The 24,223-nt window shown below is 32.8% G+C and overlaps 1 protein-coding gene across 5 annotated transcripts; it reads right to left on the bottom strand.

Annotated features, from left to right (window-relative positions):
- Window positions 1-1,566: 1,566 nt before the first annotated feature.
- On the bottom strand, window positions 1,567-23,160 carry LOC126816585 (ras-related protein Rab-35). 5 transcript variants are annotated; one of them, XM_050543272.2, is made up of 4 exons: window positions 15,157-15,217; window positions 13,841-14,021; window positions 9,504-9,690; window positions 1,567-4,589 (listed from the first exon to the last, which is right to left on the bottom strand). In XM_050543272.2, exons 3-4 carry the CDS (start codon window positions 9,678-9,680, stop codon window positions 4,146-4,148), a joined length of 621 nt encoding a protein of 206 aa, XP_050399229.1. In that variant the 5' UTR covers window positions 9,681-9,690; window positions 13,841-14,021; window positions 15,157-15,217; the 3' UTR covers window positions 1,567-4,145. The 5 variants fall into 5 exon arrangements, with proteins under 5 accessions (XP_050399229.1, XP_050399226.1, XP_050399228.1 ...); XM_050543269.2 differs by lacking the exons at window positions 13,841-14,021; window positions 15,157-15,217 and adding an exon at window positions 22,536-23,160; XM_050543271.2 differs by lacking the exons at window positions 13,841-14,021; window positions 15,157-15,217 and adding an exon at window positions 21,098-21,251.
- Window positions 23,161-24,223: the final 1,063 nt, after the last annotated feature.

The raw sequence follows: 24,223 nt of genomic DNA, 5'->3' as shown, positions 1-24,223 counted from the left end.
CATTTTTATACGCCCACATGGAAATGTGGTCGTATATTGCCGTCGCCCCGTCCATCGTCCACAATTTCATGTGAACACTCTACTTTGTTGAATCTTGTGAACGCTCTAATGACAAAAGTTATCAACCGATCTGTATGAAATTGATATGCATCATTTAAATTAGTGAAACGAAGAAGCCTATTGAATTTTAGCAATTTCTATTAATTACGCCATGAGTTATGGCCCTTGTTTCACGTTGTTGTACCATGTAAATGCTCTAACGACAAAAGTTATTATCCGATCTGTATAAAAGTTATATGTATCATTTCAATTAGTAAAATAGACAAGCCTATTGAGTTTCAGCAAATTTCCATTAATTACATCTAGAGTTATGGCCCTTCTTTAACTTTGTTGAATTTTGTGAAGGCTTGAACGACAAAAGTTATAACCTAATCTGTATGAAATTCATATGCATCATTTAAATTAGTGAAATGAAGAAGCCTATTGGATGTCAGCAATATCCGTCAATTACATCTAGAGTTATGGCCCTTGATTTACTTTGTTGAACTTTGTGAACGGTCGAACGACAAAAGTTATCAATAGAAATTGTCTATTAAATTCCCCTAATTACCCACAAAAGAATAAATATGTGACAACCCTTGTTGACTGCTCGGACGATTTAGCTGCTGTGGGCGTATGTTTTGTTGCCTGGCAACCTATCTTATTTTATATTTTGGATTTGAGATAGTACCAAATGTTATTTTCGAAGTACCGGTAGCTTGATATGAAATAATTAAATAAGTTACCTAGATTTTCTTAAAAGATGAATCTAGAAAAGAATATTCCTTATTGAAGTTGATGGCCAAAATAATCTTAAGTCCAGCAGTCTTCTGATTTGATCTTTGTTTCAAATTACACAAGCTAATGTGGCGAAAGGAACTCAAAAGGATTGATGTCTAATTCAAATCTATTGACTATCTCTACCATCAGTATCGATTTGCAGATGCTTAATAAAGTCCAGAAACTTTTAAACAATTTGAAGTACATTTTTTAGGAAAGCATTTTTCATTGACTGGGATTTCCAAAAGAATGAGCCTATGATATTTTAACCGTTATCTTCAAGTCACATGTCCATGTATAACTTAAAAAAAATAATTATTAAAACATGCTTGTGTGAAACATTTAATCAGAAATGCATGAGAAATAATTATGATTTTAAATTCCTCTTCAATGTACATTATTGAAATTGAAGATGTGCAATGTCAATCTAGGGCAGAAGTGAGAATCAACTGTTTTAACTTTTTTTTTAGTTTGTATTTTTTTTAGTTTGTATAAGTATAGCCATATGTGCCATATTCTGTACTACAACAAAATGACAATTTGTTGGTGTAACATTCTTCAAAGACCAATTTCATACAACTGTAACATATATTAGTCCCATAATGACCAAGGCTGTGTCGTGTGGATGTTAAATCCCATTTCTCTCTCTCCAGAATAATTTACGAAAAAGCCTTCTATAAGCTAAGTGGTAATCAGGGTTTTTACTGCCTTTTCTGCTTCATTCCCAGATATAAATATAGTAAGATATAAATTGAATTATTTTAATAACATAAGGTCAATGTACATAATGATATACAACATTATGATTGGGTATGTTATTAGCAGGGATCCCAAACAAAGTTTGCAGTTTTGAGTGCAGTTTTTACACATAGATTTAACCATTCAGAGTTTACAGTCACATTTTTTGATACATCTTATACATGTACATCTATATATTGAATGACAGATAAATTATCCAGCCAGTCAATTTTATTTCCAGTCAATACTGGCAGTATGATAGAAATGCGAACCCTGGTCTTTACAATAGAGATAATGTGATATATCATGCATATCATATAATACTTATCATAAAATACTATCAACAAACTGATATTGCACTTATATCCAGCCTATATAAACCAGATGTCATATTGATTTAGTCTGAATTTAAGCTTTTGAACTAAAAAGTATACTTTTCCCATCAAAATTTATTTGCAGTATGAAGAATATATATAGTTTGACCTTCGTAACAGTAGTTTTCTTTTTTTCACAATGATTACACTGTTGTAATGGTATTAACATAGAAAAATCTATAAAAGTTTAGTTTAGTTTTTATAATATTATGTCCCTTTTAATTAAGTTTTTATGATATTATGTTCCTTTAAATGAAATTATAGGTCACTTAAAGATGACAAAAGATAATACACTGTACTCTGTTTTCAATCAATTCAATCAATTTGATTAAATTTTAGAAAAAATATCAATTGTAAAAGTACTAAATATTTACAAAATTAAAACAACTAATTCATATACTACTAAATATATACATCTTCTATATGCTAACAATATAATAAACATCATAAGAAGATCACTATAACAATATTGCATATTTTGGCACCAAACAGACAGAAGGCAGCAAGCAAATTATAACCTTTGACAACAAATAATAAACAATTTGTCTTTACTCAATTACATATAATCAGTATACATGTAGCCTGCTTATAATACCACCTACTGCGAGAAATTCAGCCTGCTTCCTTCAATCATCATCCATACATCTAAATCCATACACCACTGTTAAGATTATTCATGGAAGGTGGCAATTTGTTTGACTTCATATTTATTTCATCAGCTATCTTTAGAATTTAGAATTTTAATGCTGTTTATCTGTTTTGCCCCAGTCAACAAGCCCACCAAAATAAAGGAAATAAAAAATCCAATAGAGAATTTTATCCTGCATTATGTTCACAAACCTTAAAAGTCGAAACGGTAATGGGACAATATGGTTGTGATTTTTGTGGGAACATTCCCACAGAGTTTTAAAAATGCCTTTCTTATGTTCCACTGAACAATCCAGCAAAGTCTTAAAAGTGACCAGAAAAATAATCTGCAAAATACATTCAATATGTGTATGCCATTCACAAGTTTGCATTAGTTTGAAGGTAAACAGTTTGTGGATGGCAAATTTTGATTTTCGATAGAGGTGTTATTTATTTTGATCAAATGAACATTATATCCTGGGTAGAGTGTTCACAACTCCGGGGAAACCTCTGATGGTAGACAGCTTTAATAATAAAATACATACACAGTGAAAAGGAAAAGTATTTCTCCATTCATGTATAGGAGTGTGTATTTTCTATAGCTAATCTGAATATATGCAATTATCAAATTTACATGGGTAGGTCTAATATAGGTCAAGTTCATGTAGTGTTACAATTGCGTAGATAAATTAACATATATAGGCACTCCTTCACATAAAATATATAGAATTTTGCATTTTTTTCTAAGGTTGAAAATATTGGTGATTACTATACATGTATCTATAGCTATTGTATTAAAATATAATATTAGAACATAATATATAAAAATGTCATCTGGCATGCACTACAGCCTATATAGATCTATATATCAATGCACATGCCTTTAATGAATGAACTTACTCATGTAGCTCTATTTAGTTATTTTTATTGCATCTGAACAAAAAACATACTTAAGAGATCTTGAGGAGAAAGAGTACTTGTCCTAAAAGACTGTAAATTGTAAATTCATGAATAATCAAAAAACATAACCATAATGACTGATATTTTAAATAATTTGATGTTAATTTACAGAGGTTTGTATCTCTTGTGTGTTAATATTTATATTAAGAAGGTGATTAAAACGAATACTTTAATTAAGGGAGAAGTCTTTTTGGGAGAATATTTTGGCTTTCATAGATATTATACAGTGTTTATTGGTTGAAGAATTATGATCATGTGATGTTTAGATGTTGATACCCTGACAACTAATTAAATTTAACATGGCAAATTTTCACAGATTACCAACTGAAAGGTTGGAAATGTAGCCAAATGAATTTGACCTCTTATGATTGCCTCAAATTCTAATAATCCTTTTAAAAAAATAAATGTACATTCTTAAAAATATAGAGTATATTATGACAGGTATATTGTAATATATAATTCATTCAAATATTCATATAATATTGGTCCATTATGACAATAACAACATAAATTATATATGAAATAATTCATTTATTTTGGTACAAGCTTATCAGTATATAAATATCACATTTAATATTCAGGGACCGTCATATTAATGTTGTCTTCAAAATTTTTTTTTTAAAAAGTTCAACAACAACGTTTTTTGGAACCACTATGTGCTTCTGGCGTTTCTCCTGGTCGAATAATCATGTCACGGCGTAATGTCAATTTATTAACATTCATTTCATGAAGCTTATGGGTAATATCTTTAAACATTTCATTTATTCCCCGATTTTCTTTGCACGACACACTGTACACACCCGATAAAACATTTTCACATTCTTCTGTGAATTTATCCACATCTGCTTCCGTCACACATTCTTTGTCATCACCACAATCAGCCATGTTCCCACATAAAAATATTTTGGCCCCTTCAGCATTCATGACAATATCTAGAATGTACTGTGATAAAATGTTGAATGTTTCTTTATTGTTGACACTATAACATAATAAAGCGGCTTGAGCACCACGATAATAACTAGATCCTATAAAACTCATTCTCTCCATGCCACCAGTATCCCATAATAATAGCTGAAAAAGCAGAAATAAAATGATTACAATTTAAGAAAATTTATTAACTAGCTTTCATTTAATATTTTAAGAAGCTGGTAAAAGTTAATTTGTGTTCACACTGAATGCATGTGATGGTGCCAAGAAAATTACAGGTGCATTACAGCACAATTAGACACATATTCTCAGAGAAGGTATGCAATTTTAACAGAAAAATACAAAATATTAACAAATACATCTGTGGTTTAAGTCTCAAGTGTCCAGCTAAAATTCAAGAAAAAGAAAGGCTTACATTGCTTGTAAAGTATGAACGGCCCTGAATGGGGTTTTCAGTAATATAAACTCTTTCAGATATTGTATTCTGATTAAGAGCAGCTTGCTAGCCAAAGGGGTCTTGGGTTCACTCCCAGTGTTGGCTACAAAAGTTCCTCAGGATTTTTCAATGCGGTTTTCCTTTGTCAGTTGTGCAGGACGAAAGGTCTGGCAAGGAACAGAATTTAAGTTGTTCGGATCGGACAAAAAAAAGATATCATGTATACAAGTTGGTGTGCACATAAAAGATCCTTTGACATTTGGAATTAAAAACCAGCGGCTGCCAGGCAGGATACGCCCGCATTTTGCTAGAGATGGATAGAGAACAAGCTAAAAACAAAAACGATTTTTTGTACATTCAGGGGCCATAATCCAGAAAGTTATGGTCTAAAATGCGCAAATATCAAAAGGGACTGAGATGTTTGGAATATAAAGATATGTTTTAAGTTTCATCAAAATCGGATAAAAATTGTGACCTCTAGAGGGTCCATAACCTTTGTATTACATACTTATACACAATTTGCGTACAAAGAGCGGCCATTTTGTTGGGCAGTTTCATTTTGGTTTTCCGATTTCCTGAAATTCGAATTCAACCTTCATTATGGTGGAATGGTGATATATCTAAACGGATTTTAAAATCAAAAAAAAAATTGTGACCTCCAGCTAGAGAATCGACAAGCTAAAAGTGTGATTTTTCGCCCAATCTGGGGCCATAATCCAGGAAGTTACGTTTGGATATGTGTGATTATCAAAAGGAACCATGATCTTTATAATAGAAACATATATTTAAAGTTTCATCCAAATCGGAGAAAAACTGTGGCCTCTAGAGGGTTCAACAACCTTGATATACCATATTTTTACACTATTTGCGTACAAGGGGCGGCCATTATGTCTGTCAGTTTTTGTCCGATTTTCACGAAATTCCAAATCAAACCCTCATTTGTGTATAACTGTGATATATTCAAGCACAAAAATGTGATTTTCCGTACAATCAAGAGCCATAATTCAGGAAGTTACGATTTGATATGCGCGAATATCGAAAGGATCCGATAAACAACCTTGATATACCAGATGTTTACACTATTTGCATACAAGAGGCAGCCATTTTGTCCGACAGTTTTGGTCAGATTTTCAAGAAATTCGAACTCAACCATCATTAATTCGTAACGGTGATATACTAAAATGTTTTCTTAAATCGGATAAAAATTGTGACCTCTACAGGGACCACAAGCTAAAAGCGTGATTTTTCGTACAATCAGGGGCCATAATTCAGGAAGTTACGATCCAATATGCGCGAATATCGAAGAAACCAAAATCTTTGGGATATAAACATGCATTCCAAGTTTCATCAAAATCGGATGAAAATTGTGACCTCTAGAGTTTCCAGAACCTTGATATACCATATTTTTACACTATTTGCGTACAATGGGCGGGCATATTGTCCGGCAGTTTTGGTCCGATTTTCATGAAATTCGAACTCAACCATCATTATGGTGTAACAGTGATATATTCAAACGTTTTTTTAAATCAGATAATGATTGTGACCTCTAGATGAACCACAAGCTAAAAAAAGCGATTTTTCGTACAATCAGGGGCCATAATTCAGGAAGTTATGCTTCGATATGCGCAAATATCGAAAGGAACCAACCTCTTTGGGTTATAAACATGCATTTCAAGTTTCATCAAAAAAAAAAATGAAAATTGTGACCTCTAGAGTGTCCACAAGCTAAAAACAAGATTTTTCGTACAAACAGGGGCCATAACCCATGAAGTTATGGTCCGATACATGCCAATATCGAAAGGAACCAAGATCTTTGGGAGATAGTGGATGGACAGATGGACAAACAGGGGCGACAGCATAATACGTCCACATGAAAATGTGTGCATATAAAAAAATAGGTCATAACACCGCTGTCCAGACAAATTTCCAGCACAAAAGTAGGACGTTAAACCCACTTCATTTCATTTTCTGATTATACCACAGTCTTTCATATACATCTGACTACTATACTGGTAATCAAAATATTGCACAAGTAACCGATCATCAGGTGACTTATTGTCTTCTTGTTTGAAATCTTTATTCAACTAAATATGTAAGTACAGTTTGTTTCCAACAAATTTATCTGTTACATAGCCTATATCCTTACATTAAGTTTTGTTTTATTTGAGCTCTCCCGTAGTGGAAATAAAGGATTTCCGCTTTTTTGATGTCTTAAACACAATGTATTTATTATTCATAAACTAGGAATAAATAAATATTTTCCTTGTCAAAGTCTTTTGGCATTTTGATATAAGTGTTCACCTTTAAAAAGATAAACTGGAATGTATAAGCATCTGATGAGGGCATCTAGGTTTAAGTAAAGAGGAAAGAAATGTTCTATTCTGGGTTCCCTGGTGCTATAACATAGATAACAAGGAACTTTCACTCCATGTATAAGTTTGTCTTATCAACATTTTATCATTTCCTCCCTGGTTTAAAGCAACAGACTCACATAATTAAAACTGAAAGGAGCAGATCCTAACTGAAATGGGTCAAAATAAAGTCTTGCCTTGCGCTGAAATAGTTTGAATTAGTGATTGACTGTTGACTGTCAACAAAACATTGGTTAAATCTCAAAACTGATTGATCATTCTAGGTACCTAAATATTTCATTCAGAAAGACTCAGCTCTCAAAACAAACAAACCTATGAAAATTCAACTAAATGAACAGTAGAGGTTGCATGTCCCTTTAGGTTTAATAGTAAATTTTGGATCTTACATATTTTGTATAAGACATTGCTTATAGTAATGGCTCAAGTAAATCTTAAAAACAATATTTTCTTTGATTCACATATCAACATTTACATGAAAAACTATGTGACTATCACTTTAACCCAAAATTACCCAATTTATATTTTGCATGAACTTTCATCACCAGTCTTGCTACATAAATAAATAAGAAGATACCTTAAAATGAAAAATATGTAAATATTGATATGTCTACCATACCTAACACATGAAATTTAACATATGTTATGGAATAAATATACTGGTATTTTGAGAGGTATTGAAAATAAGAATGTTCATGTTTAATGAAGTGTACTTAAGTCACAGCATGGGTATCTAATAGTATATACTTGATTTATAACTCTACTACAGTTAAGAGCACCAAAATCTGACATTAATTACAAATAAATAAGCAATATAGATGGGTTATTTGAAGGAAAGGAATCATATTTTCAACGAGATATGTATCAGAATCAATTCAAAGGCATGGCACAAATTTTATTTTTAGTGATTCTTAAAGATATATTTCTGTGACTGTCAAAGTTTTTACTAATCAGGTTTTACCATATTGTCAGATTATTTTTTTGTATTAATACTATGATTTTTAAAATTATTTTTGAAATAAGTAGTTAAATTTTCTTATAACATAAACCAGCAAGTAAAACAGGACTGCTTATCAAAAACTATAACATAAACCAGCAAGCAAAACAAGCTTGCTTATCAAAAACTATTTCATTCTGTCAGTTTTTCATAACATTTTAAATAATTTTCAAAATAGCAAAACACATTGCAGACATTTTGTAATTTGCATCTTTTTTTTCTAGCTCATCCACATGTTTCTATTAACATTTGAGATCTATTACCAGATTTAAAGACTGATGTCAGACTTGCTTTCATGTTGATGGTATTATCATTTTACAAATGACTTTACAACATGGAAAAGTGAACTGTGCATAATGTATACATAAATCTAATTATCGCTAGAAAAAGAGTTATCACTATTAGATAATTATAGCTTACTATATATGTTTGTGATCTTTTATCTTGATGCAATTATATATGCATCCACATTATCTAGAAAAATGTACTTTTATTTATGAAACATCAACATGGACATTCAACTTCAAGAGCTAGTGAAGCTGGATGGTTTAAAATACTCCACATATGCCCTCATACCCTCTGGGTCTTATATTTAAAGACTTGGTGAGCTGATTCTTAACACTGGAACTTAATTAGTTAACACAGTATGGGGGGCATGCAGAGAGCTTTGTGTGTCATTTTGCACCAGACCCAGTGTTGAATATCCTCATGTGTGTAGCATTGGTGATCACAGGGGCTTATGAATGGCCTGCCACTGTAAGTCAACTATGCTTAGTGATGACATCCCAATTTCATGTACATGTAAAACTCTGTAAATGTATTTCAAACACCTTAAAGCGCATGGACCAATGGAAAACCAAAGGTTAGAATAATGGCATGACCGATGGGTGAGAGTAACATTACATGTCCCTGGTACAGGTATACACAGAGATATTCTTTGACATTTTTTTGGACAGGTATAAATAATTAAGAGAGAGAGAGAGAGAGAGAGAGAAGAGAGGGGTTGAACAGGCGACCCTCCTACTCCTTGTCACGTACAACCGGGGATTAGAAACCATGCCAGTTGACTTAATGACAGACCTTATGATACAATGCGCACATGCTAACCATTCTGTCATCCAACCTTAACAGGTATAACTGCGTGGCACTGTCAGCTGCTGTGAGTTCTGCATCTGGGTAGCTTTGGCTCATGAAATTATCTTTGAAAGTAAATCAAATTTCAAAAATATATTATCTTTAAAAATATATACATGTACCTTAACATCTGTTCCATTAACATTGACTATTCTAGATGCTTGATCTAATCCTACTGTCGACTTTTTATCATTCTCTAGGGTAAATGAGTTGTTCATAAATCTTCGAAATATAGAACTTTTACCTACACCATATTCACCACACAGTATAACTTTATAGGTAGGTACTCCAGTGGCCATCTTAATAGATCTGAAAAACAAATTAGAGATGTATTAAGATAAAAGGCTTTGTTGTTTTCTTAATTTTATGCTTTCTGATTTTAACAAAACATAACCTGCTTTTGACCTTCTGATAGAGGACTAAGAATCCACTTGATTATAGGTTTGATGTGTTTTCTACATAACGGACAGAAATTAACTTCACCAAAAATATCTGCTGTCCCAATGGCAGACCAATGGAAAAGTTTTAGAAAGATTACTCAAACTTAATATAGGAACTAAATAAGCAACTGTCAGATAATATTTCTCTGAAAGACCCAATATAGCAGAATAACAGATAATTATATAGATTTTAATACCATACACAATCAAAAGTACTTTTATGAAAAACACATTTTGGTACAAAAATTACCGGTACTCAAATCAATCAATTCTAACTTATGTTGCGGTCATTTAAAGCTTACATTGGGTTTCTACTGATTTTACAATGCCATCTCCATATGTATTAGATACATATATAAGTAATAGTAATTTTATTGTTTTAGTAAAAGCCAGCTCATTTTTCTATATTTGGATGTACATGTACTTAATTACATAATATCAACAACATTTACATAAAAATACTACATATTTTTTACTCTTGCCATATATCTAAATACGAACCAGTACATCCAAGAGAATTTGAAAACAAACCTCGCATATTATATAATCGATAAATCATTTAAGATTTCTCCACAGCAAATCCTAATGTAATATAGTATAACTGAAAATTACAATATTAGAAATGCATGAACCATAAACATGGAAATCTTTTAAGAATACATAAATACTTTAAAACATACCTGTTATTACACAACTGTGTTGGTATAAAAATCAGAAACACAGTAATACATTTTACAATCCACTCATGGAATATGTATCTCGATTATCAAATTGTTAAGCAACAACATTTTATACCTGTAGGAGTTACACTTGACTGTAGCAAGATTTAAAACCTGTTTTGTTTGGGGGGTTTTATCAATGACAGGCTACTATGCATGAAAAAGTTATTTCAAAAGATGCTGACCTAAAACAGTTATAAAATAGGGCATATTTTTTCAGAAGTTCATTTTCTAGTTTATAGAGGTTATCTAACTTTTGAAGTTTTCATAGATCGCAACAATAATCTGCTTATATTAGAACCAGAACCACCATTGCAGATCCTTTTACCTGGGTTAATTTTTGGACAGTATTTCCCTAGCTTCATGTAGTTTGACGGTAACTTTTGTGCTTCATGGAAACGTTACTAGTACTAATGTTTCACAAGAAAGATGGTATTGTCATGCATTGCTGAATTCTGGTTTGGGTTGGGGTTTTTTTTTTAATATTAAATGGTTTTTTTGTTAAACATGACATGAAAGTGATGTAGCTTGCATATTTTCACATCTGTAGTGCAGGAAGATTAAGTAGTATATATGTTTTATATACAATGATTAATGCAAGTAGAAAAAAAACCACCTATAAACACATATGTATATTTCCCACTTGGTTATATTATTACAAGTGTGCAAAAATTCACTTTGTTTTTAGCTATTGATTTGGCATGTATCAAAAGCATATTGTAACAATATGTCAGACAAAAAACAATATTCCCTGAAACATGGTTTTTTTTTCTGCCTACAATGGCTTTAACGTGTACAGATTATTCATGATATGTCCACATCAGCAGATAAAACATGTACAATGTGTCAGGTATTGTGAGGGCTTTATTGTTACCAGTATATCACATCTTCCATATTCTCTTTTATTTATATAGCTGTTTTGTTTCGCCTGTGATTTTTTCTGTCAAACAGTTTTAACCAAACAGGGATAACATGATGGCTTTAAGCTGACACTAATTGACTGAATGGAAGCCAGCAAAATTATGGTAATTTTTATGGGGAATTCTAGTCAATGTTCTATCTCACTGTTCTAAAATATAAACATAATTATGCAATAACGAATCTCTATATAACTCAATTATTACAACATATTGTAATGTGAATTAAGGTCCATAACTCTAGACATAATAAAGGGAAATTGCTGAAATTCAATAGGATTCTTCATTTCAATAATTTAAAGGCTCAGGTGAGTCAATACCACTCTTGTTGTAACTGAATAATATGTCCCAATCTTTATTCTGGTCAACAAATTGTACTATTTCACAATATTCCAATTAATTGATGATACAAATTTCATCTTAACACACCTAATTTACAAAATTGGAAAAATTCAACTATATGATTTGAAAAGCCTGATGTAAAGCTTTTCAAATGTGACTATGATTTAAAAATATTTTTGAACCCTTTGGACAAGTAAAATAGGATTTAATGGATAATTTATACAACAGGTAGGACACTAACACATCTAGTACTTAGAATAAGGCTATTTTTTATTTTCTTGAGCTGTCAAGCCAGCAAGAGTGTTATTGTCCCTTTATATAATGCATATAAATTTCACAAAGATCAGATGATAACTTTTGGTGTTAGAAAGTTCACAAGGTTCAACAAATATAACTTTTGTCGTTAGAACGTTCACAAGGTGCAACAAAGTGAAACAAGGGCCATAACTCCAGAAAAAAATTAACGGAAATTGCTGAAACGCAATAGGATTCTTCATTTCACTAATTTGATTTAAAATGCATATAAACTTCACAAAGATCGGATGATAACTTTTGGCGTTCACTTCAAAAGGTTCAATAAAGTGAAACAAGGCCCATGACTCTGGACATAATAAACGGAAATTGCTGAATTTCAGTAGGCTTCTTCATTTCATTAATCTAAATAATTCATATAAATTTCACAAAGATCGGATGACAACTTTTCGCCTATAAAAACGTTACATTGCATAAAAATATTGATTAGTTTTTATCAGATCAGTTTGTGTAAAAACATGACATGGTTCAATTTGTGTGCCACATAGTAGGTTTTTTAGTTGTTTATCTGGATGGGAATTCGGGTGGAGGGCTAAAATCATATATATTTTTTTTTTTCAAAGAAAGGTGATCAAAACACTGAAAATATTATAAACAACTGAACCCGTTGACTTGTTCAAAAGAACAAATAGTTTTGATGCACACATTATCATTATTCATAAAGTGTATTTAATGCCTGTAAACTATATCTACACCTTTGATGGACTAGCATCAATTAATATTGGACACACAAGTTATAAATCCTGGGGAAGCTGCATTGACAGATTGAGTAGATGAGGTGTTAAATAAATACATCTGCTTATTGCTTATCAACTGCCATGCTGATCTAAATCCCAGAGGCAGTATTTTATAATCAACTTTTATTACCTCTTCCATGTGAGGTCTGTTTGCTTTAAAATGTGTCCCAGAAGGAACAGTCGGATATCAGTTTTAGTGTGTACTAATAAACAAAGTGAAAGACTGTTTCTACTCTAAACAATACACATTCATTGTTGAAACTTAAGACTATAAACTCTCTTTCTTGGTGGTTGTAGATAAGAGATCCAGGTCATTTCATTTGTGGGTTGTGGTTATTTACAACAACTGATTGGTGCTATACATACTGGTCTTTATGCTTCATTAGACATGGAGATATTCTAGATATCTTAGCAAACTTGCTTAGCATACATGTATTTATTCTCAATTGGTCATGGTATTTAGGAATATACCAGGATGAAATATTGGTCCAATGCTTCATGTAATCACCACCACCATGGCTTTAGAATATTAGTAATATAATACAATGGTTAATAAATTAACCATGTCCAACTACAGATCAAAGGTCAACTTTAAAAGGTGTGTCCAACATCCTTTATCAACATGTAAATGCTGACAAGTATAAATGATAATACACCAGTTAGTTTTTCACTCTTAGCACTAGTTTGACTGAGGTACCAGTTTGGTTTGTTTGGTCCTTTCATGCAGGAGACTTGTAACAGCTGAAAACTGATTTGATTCTGTGGTTTCCTTTCAGTCTGTCAGTCAGGCTTACCCCCCACTTCCACCTAGGGTGATATCACAGACAAAGTGTTACTTCCTTTTAGTTCAATGTATTTATATCACTCTCAACTAGAGAACTATACAACCCAATTGTTTATTATTAGTATAAACCTTCTCAATGGTGTTTTTTTTACTCATTATCACTGAAGACCTTAGAGCTGGATTGTACATGTATGTAATGTAGACCTACCATTTTACTTTTAGTCAACGACCAGGCACCAGCATGTTATTATTACTCTACCACTTCTAGATTTGAGTAGTTTAATTATCTTCATCCTAATCATACTGGTAGTAATTAGTTATTAATCAAGTACATGTACATGTATGTTGAAGAGAGCTGCTGGTTAATATACATGTAGGATACAGGCTACCTAGAAAAATGTAGACAGCTGTAATCACTAATGGCAATCAAATAAACTAACAGTAACATGAGTAACAATGATTTATTTAACGTACAAAAGAAAAAGTAAGACACATGTACCTTTCCCATTCTAATGAAATTAGTCAAGTTTTCTTCCGAAATCAATCAGATTTTTAATTTGTGTTTCGTATTCATATTTGTCTCTTCTCAATTTCACATTTAAAGTAGCTAAGTCTCTAACTCAATATGATCCAAAATCTTCAACATTGAAAACACGATTTATTTGTCAAATTAAATCAACATTCATGTTGTGATCTTACCGGAAAAAGATGGGCTTTTGATATCCAATATTTAAGACAAAATAAACATTTTACCATTGGTACACGAATCGTGTACCATACCTGTAATGCACTTCAGCCCCAGTTGTATCAAGAGACTCGAGGGACGAGGCTAGACACATTGCACCAAATCAAACGGCGTATGTAGACTGGAATAACCAGACGCTAGAAATTTGCACTCGCTTGAGACTGCTGGCTTATTTCGACGAACATAACTGATTTGAAATTGGAGTAAAAATGGAAACCATTGAATGTAAATCATTGAATGTAAATTCATATTACAGTATTATATGCGTTGCGACCCACTTTTGTCAATTTCTAGGTCCCAAATGTTAGCGATTTAGCTCCTTTAAATTATAACGTAAAGTTTTATCATTGCCGAGTTGTTATTATACAAAGTAGATCACACCTAGTTCTAGTCCACTGAATTCTGAAAATCAATAGATTTTGTCTTGTATGACAAGAAAACTTTACACCAAATTTGAAAAAATCTGTAGCCTGTATTGCATTCACAAGGTTTTTGACAAAGGGGCATAACTGAGACCTAAAGGGCTTCTCTCAACCCAAATACTACCACATTTAAATAAAATCTGTCAAGTACTCTTTATCGCCTTCACGAGAAATTGCGAGAATGACACGTGCACTGAGTCCAAAACAGAAAATCATAGAAAGTGGAAAATCGATAGGGATCATCTCCTCAGGGTGCCTGTACTTCATACCACGTTTAAAAAAATCCTTTAATAACTCTGGCCTCTATCGTGTTAACAAGAAATTTTCCTAAAAACAGAAATCTAGTTAACTACTTACTTGACAGTTTATGTTTTGACAAATGTCAAAGAATCATTAACAAATTAAACTGCTACTGCAAAGTCAAAATAACTTCAAAACTAGAATGCCCTGACATAACATTAACCTTTAAACGAATAAATGTAAAAAGAGTTTGACAATCGAAATTATGTGTAAGATTATGTACAAATTACATAAATGGCACATACAGTAGACTGCATACATGTATTTCACAATTGTTCATTGTTAAAATCATTGTTTCATTACACTTGTGCGTATAATAACACTGGTATTTAATCATAAATGTATTATCAAATCTAATAACAACGAATATTATCAATCAAAACTCCATTAATATTCTACTGAATAAAATTAGCAACTTGATGACTTCCTGACATTTAACAGTACCCCAGACTCCACTAGAAATATTGTTCCAAAGACCTGGTTCTTCATGGGCATTAGCTGATATTCCACCTAGCCAGATGGTATTTTAAGTGTAATAAAATGTTCTACAGTTTTAATAAATGTGCAGGAGCCATAAGAAATCAAATGTCCTCTCAAATTTAGTATGTTATTAAATTACTAATTGACAGAAAATAACTGCAATAAACTGAGTCATCTATATGATGAACCCAGTACATAAACACAAAATACAGTGTCATCACATGAAGTATTAGTTGACTCAACAGACAATCAAAAGCAACTGGATATTATTGTGATACATCTTTGAGTTAATTTGTATAAAATAAAGTCTTACTTGGGTTCAATATGGTGTATTATTCAGTTAATTAACAAAGTATCTATAGTGGATCTCAAGTCGTTTAGATGGAATGAAAAACTGAGGTACTGTGTACAGTACACGTTAACATGCATGTAAAAGAACCCTTAATATTTGGAATTCAATTGCTGTCCAAGCAAAGTTTCCATCATAGCATACTGTATGGCGTTTGCCCGTCTCTATTAGCCTGGTTGGTACAGAAAAGAAGGACGCTAAACCTAATTTCATTCATTCACCAGGGTCTTTTCTCAAAGTCTTTTTTTAAAACAAATCCCACTAGTATTTAATAAATTACTTCCTGCATAGTTACATGTAGATTTGTTCATTACTGAACTACATAGGCGACTGAAGGGCTATTTTGAAAATGATATAACATAAAATTGTTTAAAATGTATTTACTGGTTGAAGATTCTAATGGTTTTTTTAATAATAATGATTATTATTGGTGGCTATGTTAAACTTTTTCTTAACCTACATATGCATAATATATTATGTAAGTAGTTATCAGGAAGGATATACTTATGAAATAATATACTAGCTAGTAGGTTATTGGTGAAATACCTACACCCATTATAGTAAGAGGTTTAAAGTAGACATCAAGATAAGTCGACCTCCATTATTATAACAGAACATAATTATCTATTTCAGTATGTCTGTCAGTTACCAATTAACAAATGCTTGGATCTAGACAAAACATATAATAAATTCCCCAATCACTAATGAATTTAGATACCCCATTAATGTTCATGGTTACTGGTATCAGCTGTATACAAAAGAAAAGAGGGCATGTGCACAAATAAATATACATTGACAGATAGTTGCAAGTTTCCAGGCGGACAATGACTACAAGCAGTAATTTTGACAGGCAACCCTTCAATTCTTATTTTCAGGCTCGCTTGCACCTACGCATACATGTACATCTATTAATCATCTAGAAACATAAAAACTGTAAAATTATCTCTAAAAGTCCTGGAAGACCAGATAAACTTACTTTTAATGCATTCTTTCTAGCCTGATTACAATACCAGATAAACTGTAAACAGGTTCAGACCACTGATTTCCACATATTTTATATATTAGTATGTATGCTTCATATACTGTCAATACATATACCACAAAGACAAAGCTGGTATACATAAATAATGTAGACATTATTCTCAATACTACCATATCCGACCTCTTGACCCTTTGTTTAAGTAGTTAAGTTATGCCCAATGACAAATAAACATACTTATGTTATTATTATACCAATCAGGTCTTCCTTATTATATTATTAAACCTCTGAATAACATCACTAACCATGTGATTAAAAGGAAGTATTTTCTATAGGGGGGTGGATGTCCGATTGGTGGCGCGTGCGCGTTGTATCATAAGGTCTGTCATTGAGTCAACTAGCATGGTTCTGATTCCCGTGTTGTACGTGACAAGGAGTAGAGTCGCCTGTCCAACCTCGTGGGTTTTCTCCGGGTCCTCTCACTGCTAAAGACCCTTACGTGCAAGTGAATTATTGAAATAAAATTGAACCATATGTTAGTCACAAAATTAAATGACCTAGTTTTTGTCAAGTGGACGTTAAACTCCATTTCTCTCTCAAACCATAGGCATAAAGGCTCGATAAATGTTAGGGGAGGGGCAGAATCTGAAATACCCTAGAAAATTTCAGGTTACAGACGACGACGGCGGTCATCTGCAGTCCAGCTAGTTACTTTACTAACAAAGTCTTAGAGCCCTGCTCTTCTATGACTTTGTTACTAAAGTAACTACAGTCCGCCTGTGAATACAGCAACTTCAACGTGGTCCTATAATGTCTACCTTAGGTGGCTGACCAGAATCCCAAACAACCAATCAATCGTCGATGGTTATGAGGGCCTCACCCTCCCCAAGAAAATTTTGAAAATTTAACTGCCATGTTTTTCTGCTTTTCTAGCCCGTGAGTTAAGCAACTTCAAAGTCCCACAAAGTAGGGTGGCTCCAGACAAAATCCACAAATTTGTGGTATTCAATTAAAAGAAAAGTAAAATTAGTGTTTTATTACACTTCTGGCACTTTGTTTTGCCAACTAGATGAATAATAATTTTTGTTTTCACTTTACCCGTCTGCTTGAAAATTAAGAGTTAAATCTGCCAGTCTTTTGCAGGTCTTTTTTCTGGCTTCAAATGTTATATATTATCATATAAACATTTATTAACATGACAAGCCCATAATCAACTTCCTAGACCAATGGGTGACTCTGATTTTAGGCAAATTATAACACGTTGACCATTTAAAACAGATAATAAGGACTTACTATCAATTGTCAAGTACCGTAACTACATGTACGTCAATAGACAATCTACGCTACATTTTGTCAAAATTTTAAAATATTTGACTGAAATTTTCAATTTATTCATTATCCATTTTGAACTATTATATCAAGAACAGCCAGCCCTTTATCTATTTGTTACATAAAGCAGCTTTAATCCCTCCAAATTCAAAGGTATAAGAAAATATCTAGGAAGGTAGAAAATTCTCTTGACAAAAATACAAATTTGTGTAAAAGTATCTGGACAATTAAGATTACCAAATCAACTGACCTAGTCATAGAGTTTGTATATTCTGCTACATGCACATCTGCTACACAAACTATATGCTAGTGTTAGTCAAAGACACACAATTTATACTACCAATAATGTTCTGAATAAAATATCACAGCATGTCCATGTGCTTCTGGTTTCCCATATTAACACTTTCATCAGCTGATAATAATAACTATGGCAACATTGACAACAACTACTCTAGATCTAAAAGGAAAATTTAATTCTAAACATGGTATTAACCAGATCTTTTATATATATTTATAAATAAGATGAAATGAAGTTTAAGTCTGATTTTTCTGCACCGACTAGGCTAATGAAGACAAACATATGGCATGCTCTGTGTTATGAGGGAAATTTTGCCTGGACACATCACTACAGCCTACTCTTATATCGTATCAAATTCCAACTGTGAAGGGTTCTTTATACGTGCACACCAATGTGTACACAGGACCTCAGTTTTTTTGTCCCATCCAAAGGACTAGACAGCTGTCCTTCTCAGGCACTGTCCTGCACAAATGACAAGGGGAAACCACGAAGAAAATCCTAAGAAATTATGTCAGCCAACACAGGGAGCAAACACAAGAACTCTAGGCTAGCTAGTCAACATTTTGCTCAGTAAGCCAACATGGCTCCTATTTCAAAAATAAATAGATATACACTAATTATATATAATTCAATGTAAAGAGAGAGAGAGAAATGGGGTTCAACGTCCACTCGACACAAACTAGGTCATTTCGGCCTAACATATGGTTTAATTTTATTTCAATAATTCGCTTGCGCGTAGGGGCCTTTAGCAGTGGGAGGAAACCGGAGGACCCGGAGAAAACCCACGAGGTTGGACAGGCGACCCTTCTCCTTGTCACGTACATCCGGGGATTCGAAACCACGGCAGTCGACTCAATGACAGACTTATGATACAGCGCGCGCACGCTAACCATTCAGCCATCACCCCCCCCCCTCAGACTGTTGTTATTAAATACTTAAGCATACTTGAGTATAATAAGACTGTCCTGACAAAACAGTTGTCTTGTACGAAACCGGTAGTACAATTATTAGTAATATAATGTATTAAAGAAACTTTGATTGGGTATGGTCTTAAAGTCCATATTTAATATTCATTTCTGTAGCCTAAGATGTATTTTTTATTCATTAAAATACTCAAAAATTATATAAAGTAGAATTGAAATTTTTTCAGACTGTTCTTCATTACATAAAAATGAGTATAATTTATAGGAATCCCTAAATACTGACCTTCAATGTTCATTTACTTTTTGATTAAGATAATGCAGACAGTCGTGAATACAGAGTTTCTAGATATGTTGAAACTAATTGAAGCTCATTTCCATGCTACAATTTTTTTTATTTTATTGTCTATAGTGCAGTTTTTGTCTGTGCTATAACATATTATAGCTCATGATCAGCAGCACATTGTTGTTGAAATTCATGTGCTTTATTTCAAGGCATTATTAGATTAGAAATTGATATAAGGAAGGTTTTGAATTAAAAATAAAATATCTCAGAAACTATTTAGCATTTCTGTCATGAAGGATCTGTTTAGAACAGAACAGTATTGATGGTCAGTATCACACCCCTGGGCCCTGTTTCTCAAAATCTTATTAACTAAAGATAAAATCTAAATTTTAGCAGATACTTCAATTTTGATTGGCTAAGCACTAACATCAATCTGATTATCCAATCAAATTACTAAAATTTGGATTTTATCTTAGATAGAATTTTGTGAAACAGGCCCCTGGATTACAGAAACATTTTCATGGCATACATGTACCTTTATTCAGTCAGCCTCACAGAGGTAAGTACATATACCTGTATGACCTGTGCTGGGAAGGCATTAATTTCTTGTATCATGTCAGTTCAACCTAGGTCATTTGTAACACCTGACACTATTTTGCTGGGGGAACATCTGTGGACTTGACATGTTCCAGTGGTGCCATTGGTACATTTACACACATTACAATGATTTGTCATTTTGTATTTTGATTGACTTGATGTTGAATGTTATTGTTCTTTAGTACTGGTGGTGCTATCTTTTATCTATAATATTATTATGATGGTGTATGCTAATAATATAATGTATGACACATGATTATATTGATTGATCTTTATCACATGATTGTTATCTCTGGTGTTATATAGGTCTAAAGTGTAGCCCTAATGTAGCTACAACACAGTGCAATCAAAAATTTAAATAGCCCTCCTTCCCACCACATAAAGTTTTTAATCTATTGGCCGTTATATTGGTAATCTGGAGTCCTTATAGACCCTAACAGGAGATTGGGTGAAAACACTAAGGGATTAATCCACCCACTTAAAAAAATAATAATCCACCCATCATTACAATTCTAAATAGTATTTATGACCCTTTTCTCATGCCCAAATCACAAAGCGATAACATAATACATTCAAACAAAGGACTGTGCACCCATTTGGATAGTCAGTATAACCTTACTTAATAATTAAGTAAAGTAACGTAATGTAATGTCCTTTAATACATCTCCACGTGAACAAAATACACATACTTAATTCTCTAGTATAAAACTCAAATAAGGATGCTCAATCAATGAATCTGGTGAATAAAATAGATACTTACTATAACATTAACATGGTACTTAAAATATGACAATTAATCTTTCAACACTGTATATATGTAATACATCATTACACTACAACAACATATAATTACAAAACAAAGTTGCAGACAGGAAATCCCTTCCGTCATTAATCACGTGACCGGGGATTTCCTTACTACACATCGACACAATAAACACTCAAAAATCGATGAATAAATTTAGTAAGTCAAGTAGTAAGTATATTGTGTCGGTACAATCAACTGGATACAGTAAGATTCCATTTCAAAATGCCCTATTATTATTATTATTAGCCTATTTACAATCGCAGACATTACAGATAACCCAAATTAGCCAGGGCAGTGTCACATCAGCTTAAACGGGTACACAATTATAACTAGAAAAGCATGACGTTAAACCCCATTTCATTCATTCAATGAACTTTCGTTGTCTCAGACCGGAAGAATGTTGTATTTAATAATAATCCGTCAGTTTTACGCGAAAAATGAAAAGTTACAATATCACAGCAATGGGCCTAGACTGCACTGGCAATCACCACATCAACCCCTTAAAGTCCCAACCCATTTGCAAATAGAAAATCTTACCCGAACGCATTGCTGTTGGTTTTTTTTGGGGGGAGGGGGGGCAGTTTTAAAGTGCGATAGGGACGGTCATTGGGTGTGTCAAGCTGAGGGTTATTACCAAAAGCTGTTCTAAGCGAGATATCATATAGCTGGCAATGATTTATTTCCACTCAATTTAATTAATTATGGGGGAATAAGTACAATAATTTAGTTCAGTTTACTTAACGCTACCTGCTGATATACCTGCAAGCCAAAGGTTTGGGCCATTTTAAAAGATAGATATTTTATTACATAAAACACCATTTCTGGGCAACATGTAAATTATACATTATGCCATTACATTACAGATAAAACATTGAGATGCTTGATACCAACTTGCACATATTAAGTGCTCAATGGTTTAATAATACTTATAATGTAAATATATCAAAATAATATATGGTCAAGAGCAAAATCCCAAGGCAGAGATACAAAGCTTTGTGGATATAAGTTTCAAAGAAAAAGGGTAATGGTCTGGTAATATTGATTTAATCTTTCTTGTTTCTCTTTATTTATTTTTTTTTTTTTTTTGTTTCTTTTGTGTGCTTATTTGCATTGACTGTGTGCTCTATCCAGAGACTGATTCTTTTATGTTTTGTTGAGCAGTTTGACTAAATATTCTACAAAATCAACACAAAAGGTCGACCTGCTTAATATCTGTTTCAATAGATTTTAGAATTGTGTTAAATGGGAATTAAAAAGTCAGAAAACAGAAAAAAGATCAATCTTTATACGTACTTGTTCACAAAAAAAACAGTCCTGAAAATGTAAACCATAAAACAAATATATAAATACAAGGAAGTGTACAACTATATAAATACACTTCAATTTAACTTACTTGCTTATATAGTTACATGTCATATTCTGATGAAGGTCATGTATTAGAAAATTCGTCTTTCCAACTTCATTCATCTTTAGATGTGATCCCAATTGAGGCACACTAGAAACCACAATAATCCCTTTTAGGAGAATACACCACAGTTTCAAATCCAATCGCCGTAAAACAGGATAAAAATTAATTTGAAAACGTTAATTATTATTCGGAATAACAGCTTTTTTTAAAAAGGAAATCCAACACACAAAACGTAATTACCAAATAAAGCGAATGAAAAACCGACTGCGCTAAAACTCAGAATTCAAATTGTTGGTTCAACCCCACACTGCACTGAACTCGTAACGGCTAGAACAGTAGCCTACAAAAATCACATGTGACTGTTAGTAAACAGAAAAGTCAAGTACATATATGTATACTCAATTCAAGTGCGATCACCAATGAAAACCTTTAATAACCAAATCTGAACTCCATCCAATCTGGACATCATAAAGCGATATTTAAGAGCGTCGTTCCATGGCATGAAATGTCAGGTTCGTGAAAACTGAATCGACTGTAATATAGTTAGGAACTTAGGATGGAGAGTGAGAATAACTCGAATGCTTTAAGCTCTACATGTGGTTTTCACAAAGACACTACGACCTCATTCCCAAGCAAAACTTTTCTCATCACACATGAGTCAGTCCGTCATGCAGCTTGTTTTAACTTGTTGGTAGTATAAACTGAGACTGTTTGGATATGGGTCTGAATATGGTCGTCTGCTAGGTCGTTCTGACTGCCAGCACGTGCAATTGATTGACAGAGGTCAATTTCTGCCAAATATAGACAGCGAAGACATAATAGGCAGCTGGTTATATCATTTATTAAAGCTATTATCAGTTTGTCTTCATTCTCTTATCTGACCTCTTCTGTTCAGAACAGTTTACATAAATCATTGAAATTTACAGGCACGTACGTCTGGCTTCCTGAAAACTTTGGTGATCTCTTTAGTCCTTTGGAACAAACGAGTGTTGACATAACTGCTGGAAAGATATTAAATGTCAAAATTGTAGTTAGTTACATGCTGAACTCTCGGAAAGGTTAGAAATATGACTCTCGCAAGTTTGGCTGTTATCTTGAGAATTTGCTACTGTTACGTCCTTTACATGAATGGAACTTAAAGCAACATTATTACTTCCATCCCCCAAAAAATAAATGTCATTCATAATATCGAAAATTTCATCCCTTGCCCACTCGGCAAATGAAAGATTCATAAAATGAATCATGTAACTTATGTATCTCAGGAATAGACTTGCAGATTTGTCTGAATATTTGAATAAAATCAGACATGCTGAACACTAAAATCACGTGAACATTAGTTTTATACCTACCGTCGAAGATCTCCAAAGTGTCAGCCCTTGAAGTTTCCTTTTAACATTTAAAAAAGAGTCGTTTTTAATCTGTATGTATTAAATCCACACCACCTGTCATTCTAATGTAACGTTTGATATACCAATTGCAATGATACTTGTAATGTTCCAAAATATAAAACACCGAAACGTTAAGTTTTTTTGTCATTAGAAAATAGTGTTCAAGGGGAGAACTATTTTAAAGTCGCTTGATGACATTTTTATAAGCCCACATTTCACTGTGGGCATTCACTGTGGGCATATTATGTTGTCACCTATGTCCGTCCAACTAAACATACTTTATTA

This window comes from Patella vulgata, chromosome 3, assembly GCF_932274485.2.
Source record: "Patella vulgata chromosome 3, xgPatVulg1.2, whole genome shotgun sequence".
NCBI classification, from domain to species: domain Eukaryota; kingdom Metazoa; phylum Mollusca; class Gastropoda; family Patellidae; genus Patella; species Patella vulgata.
The sequence above is the reverse complement of the archived record's forward strand: the minus strand, read 5'-3'. Positions and strand labels throughout refer to the sequence as shown.

What these genes read in the sequence shown, in the direction of transcription:
- LOC126816585 (XM_050543269.2), bottom strand. Translation starts at nt 22,609, where the DNA reads ATGAATGAAGTTGGAAAGACGAATTTTCTAATACATGACCTTCATCAG. An exon ending in ACATGTAACTATATAAGCAA is followed by an intron (nt 9,691 to 22,535) that starts GTAAGTTAAATT and finishes TTTGTTTTTCAG; the next exon opens with ATCTATTAAGATGGCCACTG. An exon ending in TTAATGGAACAGATGTTAAG is followed by an intron (nt 4,590 to 9,503) that starts GTACATGTATAT and finishes CTGCTTTTTCAG; the next exon opens with CTATTATTATGGGATACTGG.